The sequence below is a fragment of the Erpetoichthys calabaricus genome, chromosome 12 (genome assembly GCF_900747795.2).
Source record: "Erpetoichthys calabaricus chromosome 12, fErpCal1.3, whole genome shotgun sequence".
In the NCBI taxonomy this organism is placed as follows: Eukaryota; Metazoa; Chordata; class Cladistia; order Polypteriformes; family Polypteridae; genus Erpetoichthys; species Erpetoichthys calabaricus.
The window spans coordinates 74,877,140-74,893,138 of NC_041405.2; the positions used below are offsets into that span (position 1 = coordinate 74,877,140).

At 37.5% G+C, this 15,999-nt stretch overlaps 1 protein-coding gene across 1 annotated transcript in view; it reads right to left on the reverse strand.

Annotated features, from left to right (window-relative positions):
• Positions 1–15,999, reverse strand: part of fmr1 (fragile X messenger ribonucleoprotein 1) — a 106,559-nt gene that overhangs the window by 43,652 nt on the left and 46,908 nt on the right. The window contains 5 exon segments of the mRNA XM_028815714.2: positions 130–208; positions 2,348–2,518; positions 3,918–4,034; positions 4,153–4,246; positions 10,730–10,878. Coding sequence (XP_028671547.1) covers positions 130–208; positions 2,348–2,518; positions 3,918–4,034; positions 4,153–4,246; positions 10,730–10,878 — 610 coding nt within the window.

Consider the following 15,999-nt stretch of genomic DNA (forward strand, 5'->3'; position numbering starts at 1 on the left):
ATTGGAGTGACTTAAAATTCACCTTGTAGACCATTCTTTTAAAACCACTGGAATAAGATACTATTAATTATGTGATGTTGACCTTTATAAACAGAGTGCTGCCTGTAAATATTCAATGAAGCAACATACCTACTAAATTTCTTGGGACTTTAATTATATCCTCTGAAAATTCAAGGTAACTTCTAGCTTTCCTAACAGCTTCTTTATCCTAGATGGAAAAAGAGACAAAAATAAATGTAAAATGCTGTGCTATTTAGCACAATAAACAACACTGACGAGGAGGGCACAACTTCAAGGTAATAACTGTTCTAAAACCTAACAGCATTGCCATATTTGCCTAACACATATACATCATTAATTTTACTATAAAAAATATGTCATTTCCTTTAAAGGAATACAATACCACAGAAAAAGAGAAAATTACACTATTCAAGAGAAAGGAAAGCCACATCTCTTCACAATCAATATAGCATATAAAGTTCTGTAGAAATTACTACTCAATCAAAAATATTAAAATGTTATAATAAAACTACTTTCAAAACTTTCAAAATGTTAATGATAAACAAATACAGGTCACTTGTCCTATACCTTAATATTTACAAATATGTGTCACATTTTCCTTGAATTTTTGATATTATTTTCCATGTTGTTCTTCACTTCTACAGCATCACCATGACCTAATGAAAACATTCTAAACATTTTCCTAATTTCTATTCATAAGCAAAACCCTGTGTATTTAAAAAAAAATCAGGAAGAAGTATAACTGAAAGAAAAAGGTTAAAATTTTTTTCTGATAAACCTTCAGCACTTCAAATTAAGCAAATTTGCTTTTACATTGACTGACAGCAGAACATAAAGTAAACAATCCAAACTGAAAATTGTGTGGTATGCCTTTTTACTCTTGTATGGTGCAAAAAAGAGCAAGATGTGCAGCACCTGCACACTTCTTCTGTTCAGCCCATTGTGGCACAGGATAAAGTCAAATATGCTGATATACTGTCTCTCCATCTCACTCACTGTGTTATCTCATTGTGTACTCTATGTTTGGCTAACTGTGAAACAGCACTCAGCAGTCTGGTTATCATGGAGATAGCATGTCTACCTCCAACATAACTTTGGCGTGAAGTCAGTTACCCACAAAATAACTACCTTAGACATATATTTTGCATTTAAAGCTACAGGTATGCACTTGCATTTGATGTTAATTATGTACATACATACTTGACATGTAATGTGTACTATCAAGATCAAAGTTCAAGGTATTTTGTGGAAAATATAAGGATCTACCTTGGGATATTTCTCACTGTTATAACCATGACTGGTCATTGTAATTCAATATTATTGACATTTGTAGATATTTCTTTTACAATTATTGACATTTAAAAATGCAATTGTCACCCCTATTATATATGTGTGTGTGTATACATTTATACACACATATGTCCAAAATAAAAAAGCAATAGGTATTGGAATTGTTTCAGTGCATGGTACCCAAAAACACAATTATGTGAATAAATATCATTCTACTCGTGTGTACGTGTGTGAGATGAGTGCTTTCATGTAACCACATAAAATTTACTGTTTTCTACGAAATTCAGATCAAGATGAGGTTCACTGTACCTTTCAAATTTGACACTCAAGAAAACTATAGATCAGGGGTACGGAACTCACATCCCTGTAGCCAATTACTGCTGATGTTTATTTTTTCTTAACCTGTAGCCAGACAACAATGAGATGAGATGCAAACAGCAGATGACCAGCTACCTCAGGCGCCTCAAACTTTGTTCCTAGATGACCACTACTTTATTTCAAATGATTTTTTTTATTTTTTTTTTTGCTGTTAACGAAATACAATATTTAATTCTATTGATATTTAGTGCTCTCATTATGGCAAACCAGACATCTCCAAAACTATTAATTTTCTTTTTTGTGAGAGAGCAACCTAAATGTTACATGGCTGAGAGCAGATCAATATATTTCAGATCTGCAAGCTGCTTCTTTTCAAATCAATATTATATGATGTAAAGGTAGTTGGAAATGGGATGATATTAGCTGGTTATTTGGTGGTTTGCTTTGCGTGGTATTATTGTTTGGCTAATGGTTGAGAAGAAAAAAAGCAATTAAGGGTTGTGAATAGTAAAAGCAAGCAAAAAATATGTCAAACAAAGAATTCTCCACTTGCAGCTGTAACTGTTTAGTAATTTAAAAACTGCATGGCTAAAATGAAAATGTGCAACTAGAGTTTGATATTGCTGCTTTAGATAGTTTACTTAACAAGCATACCAAAAGCAAAGAAACTCTGCAGCATGGACATTTCATGGACACTAAATTGCAGGTCAAGGAGTACCTCTCCATAAATATGGAATGTGCAGGTTTCTTCATCCAAGTCAATCGTGGTCACTCCTGGAACTTTCCTTGCTTGCTGAATGTTGGCTCCATGAGTGCCAATTGCAAGACCCATTAAATCTTCTCTCACAATAAACTGCTCATGGAATCGAGAGGCTAGCTGCCGTGAACTCTGAAGGAGTTAAATAAACAAATAAGAAATTCATAAAACTTTCTGCTATTTCAGGTTCTAAAGATGCAAAACAAATAAAATGTGTACAGCATGAAAAAAGTGCATACACATTGCAGGCAGTCATTCAGGAAAAAGTGCTGCTTAGTTAAAAAATTTGGTCCATGGTTTGATGTTTACCAAGGGTGCCTTTTCTGTAAAAGTCTGTATACTGTTTAAATGTTTTTGTAGGTACCATCCCATAGTCCAAATAAACTGGCCAGATTTTCAAATAGTACACCAGTGTTCTATTCAGTACTATATTCTACCTTGTGTGTGTTGTTCCTGGGATAGGTTCTGAATAACTGCAAACCTGGACTTAATAAAAAGAATTCAGATAATGTATAGATAGATGCACAGTCGTATGGATTTACAGCAGGGCTTTTTAAAATATCAGAGTTTTGTGGTGATTTAAATTAGCATGAATTGGGGTGTTACAATTGCCTCTGAACCAAAAATCACATACTTTGCTTAGCAGCAGCAGAATGACAAATTGTTTCCTGTGAAAAACAAGGAAATTACACAATACACTGTGGCTTAGTGCAGAGGGTGGGTTAAATACATACTAAATTCCTATGCTATATACAGAAAATTAACCTTAAATTCACAAAATACTTTCTGAACATTGCTAAGTCGATGCTAAAAAAACAAACCAATAACAAAATCACATGCTGACAAAATATTGTGAGTGTAACTGAGGTGTGCAAGTGTTATATTCTTGAGGCTAGAAACAAAGAACTTTCAAAAAGCCATCTTACTCTGTTTCCTGGACTATTCTGACAGCTGTAGTGCTGTGATTACCACAGTTCAAAGTATACAGTTAACAGATTAAAGGACAACTTTCAAATTAAGTTTAAGTTAAAAATTAGTTTAATTCTGTTACTGTACCATAAAAGAAAACCCAGACAACTGGATGTGGGATTTGAACATAGGACACAGGCTCTGTGAGGCAACACTACAAACCTCAATCCCGTCACCTTTAAATAATAGCCAGATCATAAGTAACAATTAACCTAAACCTTTTATATAACAATGTATGTAGTTGCAGCTCATTTACTTTAACTGAGCACGCAGTTTAAAGTACAGTTTAAATAGCAAAAGGTACATTTATCACATTTCTACAAATCTGGAGATTTTTTGTAAAGACAACACACATAGGTAATTGTGCAACACTGCACAAACTGCAATCATTTTTCCTTCTTTGTTTTAGATTATATATAGCCTCTTTCAAAAGTAGTACTGTTACAGATATAACTTTCAGTAACTTGTGAAATATATGGACCTGTGATCCATGAGATAATAATTGTCATGAATCACCTTCTAAGAAAAGAGGTCTATGCAGCAGAAGAACTTTGTTACTTACTTCTAGTTGTCTGCTAGCTTCTTCATTTCTCAGCATTAGCGACAATTTTGTGCGGAGGCTTCTAAAATGCATGTCACTTAACATATTCGCTCTTTTAATTGTCACTTCATTTATTGACTAAACAAACAAAAAAAACACAAGATTAGTTGTACTTTTAAATACTAATAAAAATCACATTAAACTTAAATAAATTAAATAAATAAAACATCATGGATAAAACAGACAAGAATCTTACCAGAATAACTAACTGGTGCTGATCTGCATCATATGTAACACTAAAAGCACCTACAGCTTTTTTGAAATCTTTATGTGTAGACTCTTTTGTACACCTATGGGAAAAAAAAGACAATAACACAAATGAATATTTAAACATGGGCTTAAGTAACAAATGAAAGGAGTGCAGGTCAAGTAACATTTTTGTTCATCACTTATCAAAAGAGGTTAACTGTACTAATAATTTTAATATAATTCTGTTTAACAATAAAATGTTAACACAGGAGGCTCTTGGGAAACAGATGACTCATACGCAGACATTTGTAACTTGCACTGAAAAATACTAATTATTGAGAAAACATTACACAATTGTGCCTGTTTATTATTTCATTTACTGAAGCAATATTGCTGTACTTAAAAATAACAAAACAAATATTTCAGACTAAGTTTGAACCACAGTTATGTACAGTATGTTGACCTTTTTTCATAGTGATATAGTACCTTCATGGAGTTGGAAAAATAATACGGATGTGGTATGAAAGTCCACCATTAAGTGATGACTGCGAGAGACTGTGCTACCAAGCAGCTATACTCTTAGGGCCAGTTTATACTTCACGTTCAGACTGCATACGCGCATGCATCATGGCTGCCACACATTCCCAGCATTCATTTGACACATCCTTTGAGCACTTCCTCAGAACTTTAACGTGACGTGTACGCGAGTTGCAGTACCAGCAAAAAGTCAGGGGGCACAGTGTGATAAAGTCGGAACGTGATGTCAGAGTCTCTGTTTACTATTTACATGTGACAGAAAGCCACTAAGCGGATCCTACAGGATCGATATACGTACTTTGATGTTTGATAAATGGTGGTTCAATGTGGTGAAGCAAAATGCCGACGTACAAATGCATTCATGGAGCTTTTATATTCAAGCATGACATATTCCCCAACGTAATGACACAATACATTTTAAAGGTCTCACATACCATCTTCTGTGCCTCTTTTTTTTTTTGCATCTTCACAACTGCATCAGAATGTAGGACTGCGCATTTGACCCACAGAGAAAAAACAGTTAGGGCCACAGTGAAAAGGTATTTTGTGATTAAAGTGGAAATTTCGGCTTAAATCTCGAAATGTCCACTTTAATCTCGTAGTTTATTTTATCATTGAAGTAGACCGTCACAAACGTCATCTTAAAAATCGACCCAGCTGTTAATCGCTATGAGCTTCTGAGGCTTCCTCCTGCATTAACGGTAGTGGCAAGCAGCAATCGCCATACAGAACACATTAAATTCATGATATTCCAGCTCTCTACATATATAGAATCCTTAGATTTATACTTGACATTATTTTCAAGATGAAATAAATTAAAGTATGTATATTACACTTTAATTTTAATACATTTAAATAGTGAATACTATAAATAATTACACATGTGGGGGTGGCACAGTGGCAGAGCGGTAGCACTGCTGTCTTGCAGGGACTCTCTTCCCTGGTGTTCCGTGCCTGGAATTTACATGTTTTCCTGGTGGGTTTCCACAATGTGCTCTGGTTTCCGTCCAAAGATATGCAGGTTTGGGGATTTGGCGATGCTAAAATGATGGTAGTTTATGTGAGTGCTTGCATTCACCTTGTAATGAGCTGATGCCTCGTCCAGGGATTGCTTCTGCCTCATGCCCAATGCTAGCTGGAATGGGCGCATCCCTGGATTGATGGATTTATTCATTAAGCATCCATCCTTTTCAGAGATATTGTGGAAAGGTGCCCTCGGAATTTAATGGGTGTTTCAAGCAATTCACAACACAGCAAAGATGAACCTGTTTTCACAGTGATGATATCTCGCACTGCCATCTGGTGGAATCTTCCAGATTTACGTAAAGTACTCTCACAAGTATAAACAGTACAACGCTTGCATAGCAGTAGTGTCCACAGGCGCATGCGTCGTGTGAAGTATAAACCTGGCCTAAGACTGCATGAATGGGAGTTATACTTGGGACACTGGTAATTACAACCAGTGGCCAGCTGCCAATCTAGCAGCTTAGTTGTGACGAAGCATACTATGTAGGGGAAAATATGGCTAATTACATTCACATTCTGTGATAAGCAAAAAAAATGCCGGAAAACATGCTGTATTGTATTATGCCTCAGCATTAGTATGGGGTGCTGCATAATTCATCCTTATCAAACTAGCATGCTTCATTCATAAGTAAAACACTAAGGTGGTCGATGAAAATGAATTACAATTCAGTTGAAAAACTACAGGGTTTACATACTAACTTGATTCAGCAGAATTGACTAAGGCAAGACTGCAGCAAGCCAATTCATGTCAACACAGAGTATAAAATCTGCTTTGGATATACCAAGGTAAGTAGATCTTGGCTGAACATACAGCATGAAGTCAGTGTTCAAGAAATGAGGAATTTTGTCAGGGATGGAAATTCTAATATTTGTGTTAGTGACAAACACCAATCCGATTCAGAAAGTAATGGCAATAATGTACAGCAAGGCAAAGAGTTAAACCACATTACCAACACAACAAAGGAGTACCTAGAAAGAAGAAAAATGTTGTACTACATTGTCTTTTTCTGCATATTGTGAATTGCATGTTAGCACTCCCATATTACTGCCGCTTGAACGTATTTCATCACTCTCATCACCACCTGTCTGTTTATGCTGATGATTGTCATGTTAGCAACATGTTTAGTTGCGATTACAAGCTCACTCCATCATCTGTACCTTTTTTAAATATCGCTTGTGGTATGCCCAAATGCTTCCAGACTATGCTGAGAAATATAGCCCCTCCTGTGTGTCTTGGATCTTTTCCCAGTATACCTCCCATGGGAGATGCCAAGGAATTATTCTAACCACATGTGCAAACCTCTTCAACTGGTTCCTTGGGACCCAGAAAAGCAGCAGTTCTCCAAGATTATCCTAAATTACTAAGCTTTTCACTCTAACACAGAGAATGAGTCCAGCAACCTACATAGGACCTTCATTTTTAGTTACTTTCAGCCACAATTTTATTATTTGAGTCACTATCTAGTTTAAATAGTTACTTTTGAGTATTAAAATGTATTTTTATGATTAGCATGTTTAATATACCCATGCTTAGCCTACAAAGACTTTTTCATCTTTAACATCTTTTTCAAGTTACCAAAGCTTACGAAAAAATTCGTAAATCCAGCCCACCTTCAATCTGCTCACACCTCTCCTTCAGCGTCTTTTGTCTTGTAAAATTTGTCAATATGCGCAAGCAGCCTGCTATCCCATCCTCCCACCGCCACAGAAAGTGCAAAAACCTTCTTCCAGTTCAAGTCTGGTTTATCAGGGAGTGAAGTAGTACCGAAGAGCTGTATAGGCTAAAAAATATATCGTTATTTGGAACACATGCATTTCACGTGTGTTCTGTGTCTACAAAGATCTATGTACGTGTAGGATGACAGGAAATGCAAGAAATGTTGAGCACATACTTAAAACACAGACTTTTTTCCTGTTTTAGTGCCAACAACAAAATTTTGACATGAAGTGTATTATGTGTGAAAACTGAAGTCCAAATATCAAATAAGCACTTTAAGAAAAGGTACAAATATAACAGAACAAGTGCACTTTTATTCAAGACTATAACTGAAGAAAAAGAAATCGGGTTAGTGTGGCTTGTTGTCGTGACTTCTTTCGTAGTACAGCAGTAAGAAGTGCTGACTCCCATTCAAAAGGTTGCCGGTTCAAGCCTCCCCGCTTCTCAAAAATAAAAGTTTTGAGTAGTGAGCTGCTCTTATTCTTACTATTATACAATAAAAACACACATTTGGTTTGAGTCTGTAACAGCCGGTGTAAATGTATGGTACTTGTAAAGGTTAGCAGTTTCATTTATTCAGTTTTATTCTCTCAGTCACATTCACGCTCACCTCGATCTGACACGGCTGTTTTCAAATAAAGACGAGCTGTAACAGAGGTGAACTCAGATCGGAGAAAGAACAGAAGCACCCCCCCCCCCCCCGCCCCCCCCCCCCCCCCCCCCCCCAAGAAACGTCCACTCACATATAAGAACAACGCAGCTGCACCAGGCATAAAGGCGAAAGATGGCACCATTTGGATGCACCAAGATATAGGGCGTCATCCTGCCCCACACCTGTCCTCCAACGAAGCAACACGGCTTACAGAGCTCACCGACGTATCATGCAAAGTTCTGTTTCTGATTATGTTTTGTGATGGTCTTTACATAAGAAACATTTATATTTTACTTATATAAAATTCAGATTGAACGTTATTTACCTTCATTTATTTACTTATCTTCCTACAGTGTAAAATCACAAATAGACTGCAGAGCTTCCTGTGCTTGATCGACAAGGGCATGCTCACAAATTACACATGTAATGCCACGAAAAATGCCTGCTGACACTTTAGTACACAAGCAACGAGAATGCAGTTGGACTTCTTTTTTGGGCACATACACCGTCCAGATCTAAACACTAGCATGGAGAGTCGCTCGCGTACTGAATAGTCTATAGCTGCAGGAGGAAGCTGATGTCGACACGTTTGCCGTCACTGTACTTTGTATATAAAAGTCAGATTGAATGTTATTTATCTTGATTTATTTACTTATCTTCCTACAGCGTAAAGTCACAAGTAAACTGCAGAGCTTCCTGTGTTTGATCGACACGGGCATGCTGACACAGTACAGCTCACTACTCAAAACATTTATTTTTGAGAAGCGGGGAGGCTTGAACCGGCGACCTTTTGAATGGGAGTCAGCACTTCTTACTGCCGTACTACGAAAGAAGTCACGACAACAAGCCACACTAACCCGATTTCTTTTTCTTAAGTTGTAGTCTTGAATAAAAGTGCATTTGTTCTGTTATATTTGTACCTTTTCTTAAAGTGCTTATTTGAAATTTAGACTTCAGTTTTCACACATTATACACTTCATGTCAAAATTTTGTCATTAGTACTAAAATAGGAAAAAAGTTTTGTCTTTTAGGTATGTGTTCAACATTTCTTGCATTTCCTTTCATCCTACATGTACATAGATCTTTGTAGACATGGAACACACGTGAAATGCATGTGTTCCAAATAACAATATATTTTTTAGTCTATACAGCTCTAGGTACTACTTCACTCCCTGATAAACTAGACTTGAACTAGGAGAAGGTTTTTGCACTTTCTGCGGCGGTGGGAGGATGGGATAGCAGGTTGCTTGCGCTTATTGACACATTTACAAGACAAAAGACGCTGAAGGAGAGGTGTGAGCGGATTTACGAGTTTTTTCGTAAGCTTTGGTAATTCTAGTGTTCAGTCACAGGGTAAAATACAGTGGAACCTCGAGATACGATCACCTCTGTATACGAGAAATTCAAAATACGAGGAAAGTATGAGCGAAAATTTCTGATCTAAATGCGAGCATTGGCTCGCGTAACGAGCCACGAGCCAGGCTGTGGGTATAGCTCTCAGCTTAGCGAGGGGGCGTGGTAGCAGTTGCGAGCCGCGATCTGCGGTGTCTGCGTTTCTCACTTAAGTGCACAGGTGGGAAACTGCCCACATCCATGATTGTTCCTGTGGCTGATGGGCTGCAGCTGCCATGTCCTCCCCGCATATATAGAGAAGCGCGAGCCGGTTAAGGGGGAGAAGAAGTGAGAGAGAGAGAGAGAGAGAGAGAGCAGGCAGGCAGGCAGGCAGGAGAGCAGGCTCGCGTGTAGCTGAACAGTGAGCTGAACAGGCGAGCCAAACAGCTGAAGCAGGACGGTGTAGAGAAGGTCAGCTGCATTAAGAGTGTCTCGCCTGTTGCAGAGCCCGCAGGTGAGACGCTAACAGAGAAGAAGCACCGGGGATTGTCGTCTGTTTTTTAAAGACTGCATCCTTTTGACGTTTTAACCTCGTGTTAAAGGATTGTTATTCTTGTGTATTTTAAACCTCCACTTCACAACTGTTTTAAGGATTATTTATTTAAACATTTATTGAATGCTCTACTGCACTTTGGACACCTGTTTTGATTCTTTTAATAATCAGTTATATTATTTACCAGTGTTATTTATTAAAGGTAGACTACAGTATATATAATTTATCAGTGTTATTTGTTAGGAAAATTGATTTTTATGTTAATATATTTGGGGTGCGGAACGGATTAACTGGATTTCCATTATTTTCAATGGGGAAGTTTGTTCTAGCTACGAGAAATTCGCTATACAAGCTCAGTGCTGGAACGAATTAAACTCGTATCTAGAGGTTCCACTGTAGTTGTCTTCAACATAATAGATTTTACCAGTAAAAGAATAAATGTGAGTCTTACAAAAGAACTATTTATGGACTGCATAACAATAAATTCTTTAGGTAAGGCATGGAAGTTAAACTGCCTGTAAAGCCAGACATGAAAAATTTTATCTGTAATGCCTTGAACAGAAGTTTAAAATTTTAAGCGTGTAGAAATAATAATAATAATAATAATAATAACAGCAGTTATAATGGCACAATAATTTTAAAACTTCATTTTTTGGTTGAAATATTCCCTATTATCCTCAAGTAACTTGGATCACAGTAAGTGCGATTTACTTAATAAAATAGTTAAAATTAAAAAGTTACTATTATTAAAAATTCTCACTACTTACATTTGTCGCAAGTCATCTGGCACGTCCAATTTAACCTTGAGGAAAGTATTTTTAACTGCTGGCTTATTTGGGTTTACTGGTCGTAGCCTTTCTATTGTAACAATTTCATTATATGTGGCATCACAGGCTGCATATTCGATCACATAAAACTGAAATGGTATATAAAAAAAAAAAAATATTAGCCACATCAGATAAACACCATTTATCAAGTGAATCCAGAAGCATTTTAATAATAGCACTTACAATCAGAAACACTAAAATCAATGAAAAATGAAAATGCATTTGAGATTTAAAAAATTAGAAACACTGAATTTGTTCTACATACTAAATATCATAAATATTTTATATTTGAATATTTAAAGCGTTTCAGATATACAATATGTAGTATCTAATTACTTTAATGTGGGATGGAAAGGTACTTCTATGAATAACTGAGGGAGAAAAACATTCTGTGCCATATACAGTTGTATTCCTTTGACAATAGGATAAAGCGAAGGAGCAGCTTTTGATTTTGCAATTACAATAAGAACAACTAATATGTTGCACACCTGTTCCTTTATCAAAATGACTAACAGTTTAACACCTATACCTGCTTAGTACTGACCATGATCTCTGAATGGAAAAAGAGCGTATTTATACCTTTTCCTTATTGAACATTAAAATATTCCACTACACTATGTTGCTCACTAAGTTATATGTTTGCATTTAAATTTACTTATTTGGCTGATGCCTTTACCCAAAGCAACTTACAACATTTGAAATACATTAACAGATACTTTCTCATGGTCTCACAGTGCCAGTAGCAGGATCTGAACTCATAACCTGAGAGTTTGAAGTCCAAAGCCTTAATCACTACTCCACACTGCCTGCCTTAAGTATAGTCTCATGCTAGCTGTTAACAAGGGGTGTATGCTATGACCAAAATTTATGTCATGATACATTAAAAATGATCACGGTTACGTTATATATCACAGTATAATCTATGTTTATATACAGAGTGAGCCAAAATGAAGTATCACATTTCCCATGGTTATTGCGTGAGGTAGAGGCAGCCGAGTGGGTTGGGGTGGGGGGTCCTTTGATAGGTGATCCATTGTAGTTTTCAGTTGGCAACATGCCTTGGTCTTGTGTGCACCATCTTTTTGCTGTCGAAGCATTCTTCAAAAACTACAAATCCATCATCACTATGCAATGCGCCTTCCAAGCGCACACAATTGGAAAACAATTCTTCAGTGGGTGGCTAAATTTAGACAGACGGGTACTATATTGAACAGAAAATCTCCAAGCCATCCTTGGACTGTGCGAACGTCTGAAAACATCCCAGCTGTAAGGGCATCAAATCCCAGCTGTAAGGGCATCAATTTTGCAGTCTCCTAGATGTTCAGCGTGCAAACATGCGTCTGCCTTAGGCATTTCTAACATGTCTTTGAGGAGAATTTTGCATGAGGACCTTAATTTCCATCCATACAAAATGATGGTAGTGCAGTAAGTCTACAGAGAGACTGGGAGAGCCGAAGAAAGTTGTGTGCGAACATTCTGCAAACTGTCTATCAAGATGCCATCATCATGTGCAGCGACGAAGCAAATTTCCATTTGAATTGTTCTGTAAATTAGCAGAATTTTTGGTACTGGACTGAAACCAACCCTCGTGGACTTCATCAGAGACCCCTGTACAGTGAGCCTGTTACAGTTTGGTGTGCCGTTGCAGACTATGGCATTGTAGGCCCTTACTTTTTTGAGAAGGGTGGAGCAACAGTCACTTTAGAACATTGCATTTAAATGCTAGAGAAATTTTTGCGGCCCTAAATGGAAGAAATGGATGTGGAGGATGCCTGTTTTCAACAGGATGAAGCAACAGCTGAAAACAGTGTGGAGATCCATGCAAGTTTTGCAAGAAATGTTTCCGGGGAAGCTGACCTCCCTGCGCGCCGATGTCGGGTACCATTCACATTCACTTGATCCTGCTCCGTGCGATTTCTTCTTGTAGGGCTATCTCAAGTCAAAGGTATTCACACACCAACCTCAAAACCTTGCAGCCCTCAAGGACACTATTCACCACAAAATCGCCGCTATTCCCTTTGAAATGGCCGAATGAGTAATATGAGCGTTCAGAAATCGTCTAGAAGAGTGTATCGCTAATGATGGCCACCACCTTGAAGACATTTTTAAAACCAAGTTTTCACACTTGTCACGCTACTGATTCTCAAAATCCTTTTTCAGTAGAGACTGATGTTGGATATTTTTTTAAAAAGATATTCTAATAAAGAAACATTATTTGTATGAAACATCTCCTATTCCCATGCTTTTTAACTTTGAAGATATACAGCATATCAACATACAAGAATCAAAAGATGTAAATAAAAAATGCTTATTGTTGCCTACTTAAAACTAAATTACATTTAAAGTTTTCGACTACATTTTTAAAAACTTGTTTTCACTCATCTACTTCAAATATCTCAGGGGTGAGGGAAAGGCCCTCTTTCAAAGTCCGAACATATGATCAAATCTAAAAATAATTTCGGAGAGTGACAAGGGGTTAGTCCTCTTCAAAGTCCAAAGATACAATTATAAACAATTCTGGACGGTGGTAGGGGTGGGGAGAGGTGGTTTATGTTGCTGTGAAAATTGCCAGCTATGTCAGAAGACAACAAAACACCCAATCACCACCCAATCGCAATCTCTTTTGTGATAAATAAAAAAAGCAGCTTCCTGATGTGCTCTACCACTGTAAAAATGATAAAACAGACAAATGTCTACCAGTATTTTGTTACCATACAAGCACTGGACAGAGTAGCAGCAAGAAGACAGAATGAACTGGGAAAAACAGTTGCTTTTGCAATAGTCCTGTTAGTCTGTCAGTACCTCTCATCAGAAGATCCCATAAACAGCATTTCCTTGAAGGCCACCTTTGGCAGTTAAGACAGCTTCCCTCACCTCTGGTGTCTACCATCAAGTCCTAGGGATGACACCATTAAATGCTACAAATGCTTGAAGACCACAGATTTTAGCAGCCACTTCCACAATGGAGGTCTAGAACAGGAACTATTCCAACTCAAAGTCCCTGATCAAACTCTACACATGAGACAAATTCTTTCAGACATGAGTCAAACTCACCATAAATGGAAGTCTCAGCCAGGCATTCCCAGTAAACCCTAACTGCTCATCTATGTTTGCCCAGCCTATCCAGAAAAAGCCCATAACTTCAAATCCAACTCACTTCCAAGTGATGTTCAATCGGCAGCTCTGCCACTCTCTTGACACGAGTGTCTAAAACATATGGCCTCAGGTCAGATGACTCAGCTACAAATTCTATCATTGATGTTTGGCCAAAGATGTTCCAGTACTGTGTACATTTAATAGCCTCCTTGTGTTTAAATATTGTATTTGTTATTAACAATCTATGACTAGCACAGAAATTCAATAACAGCTCACCATTCTGGTTTAGATCTGGCATACTTGTTTCTCCCAAACATTCCCTTCCAGGTATCTTCCTCATTCCTGAAGAAAGCACTGAATTCTACCAGTAGGACTACAAAGTCAGTGGACGGCACCCTTTCAAGCATTTCACCCACTTTCTCAAAGCTAAAACTAGAAAATGGGATGAGTTTGAAGAAGCCATGGGGAAAGACTTATGAATGGCTGTGTGTCCATTCTAGCAAACTTTGACACATTAGATGCCTAGACTGCATTAAGCAGGGACAGAGTGCTGCCGACATCTTTTGGGGAAATTGTTGAACAGAGGAAGCAACACTTTGAGGAACTCTTCAACCCAGCGGACATGCCCATCTACATATCTGGTGGAGGGGACACCATCAGTGTTGCCAAAGTTAGTACAGTGGCCTGAGGACTGCATGGTAGAAAAACTGCTTGGTAGGAGTAAAACCTGAGCTAAGATGTTTAAAGTGCTGGAACAGTGTGGCTGATACATCTATTTTCAAGGAAGGCAGGTAAAGCACCCTTGAAATGGCAGACTGGTATGGTGATCCTCATATTTAAAAATGGTGACCACAGTGTGTGTTCCAACTACAGAGGGATCACATTTCTCGGCCTCCCAGGTAAGGAAAATGCAAGGGTGTTGGACAGAAGAATCTGTCTGATGGATGAGCCAAAGATACAGGAGGAACAATGTTGATTCCGTCACAGAGAAGTAGACAGGGTAATAAGTCAATTAAAATGAAGGGGCAAAGAAGTAAATAAACAGCAACAACTAGTCACTAATTAAGGGTCAGAATGAAGACCTGCAGTAATAGCAGAGCTCTAGGACCAGAGTTGGAGACCCTTAATATAGTATATATGTTGCCTTGATGCAGTGCAGAGACACTATAGTTGGAACAACTCTGGTGTCCTACCAACACTACAATCTGCTTTTGAAAGGGCAAATGCTCATCTCAGAGTTAATGTACAAGAGTCTGATGAAAAACAGTACACCATGTCCCTTCTCAATGGAGCATAGCAACAAGACAGCACCTCCTCCTGGTTACTATGCACAGTTTAATGTGACTTCAATGTGATTCATTTTTTTTTTTTAAACTTTCCTTACAATATGTACCATAAATATGTTTGTGCTGATTGTAACTGCAACTTATTTCCTTCAAGCTTATTATGGTGACTAGCTTGCGCAGTAATTCTGAACAACTTTTTCTTGCCCACATTATTTAGTATGGATGTGCACAGCTAAAACTTTGAACATGCAATTTGCTTGCTTTGAACCACAAGATTCCCAAGGCAAACATGACACATGCTCAAAATTGTGATTGCCCATGTCCACAGCAGGTATAAGAGCAAGAATTCAGAACTGCTACATTAAGTGGTTGCTTCAATTAAAGAACCTCCAAATTCAGTTTTCTTTCAGGAGTCTGCATCTCTGGTTCTGGATGTAAATATGGCACTTGATAACCAAATATATAGATCCACTTTACCAATCAAAAATAATTAGTGATAGAGCCCACTTTCTTTACTTTGATGGAAGTAAATAATAGTTTTCATTTCAAGGCAAATTTCAGGTTGAAAAAATAATCAAATACATTTTCTGATCCAAATATTTATGCTTAAATATCACTTTGTTATTTATGGTCACATTTCAAAATAAATTTGAATAATTTACTTAGTCTAGAATACAGTATTCCTCTACCAATTGAAAGAATGAGACTGCGAGTACAAGCGGCAAAAATTAAGTTACTTCTTAGGGTAGCTGGGCAGACACTGTGACATGGTGAGAAGCTCAGCAATTTGGGAAAGCTTCAGAGTGATTGAGAGGAACCAGTTCACAT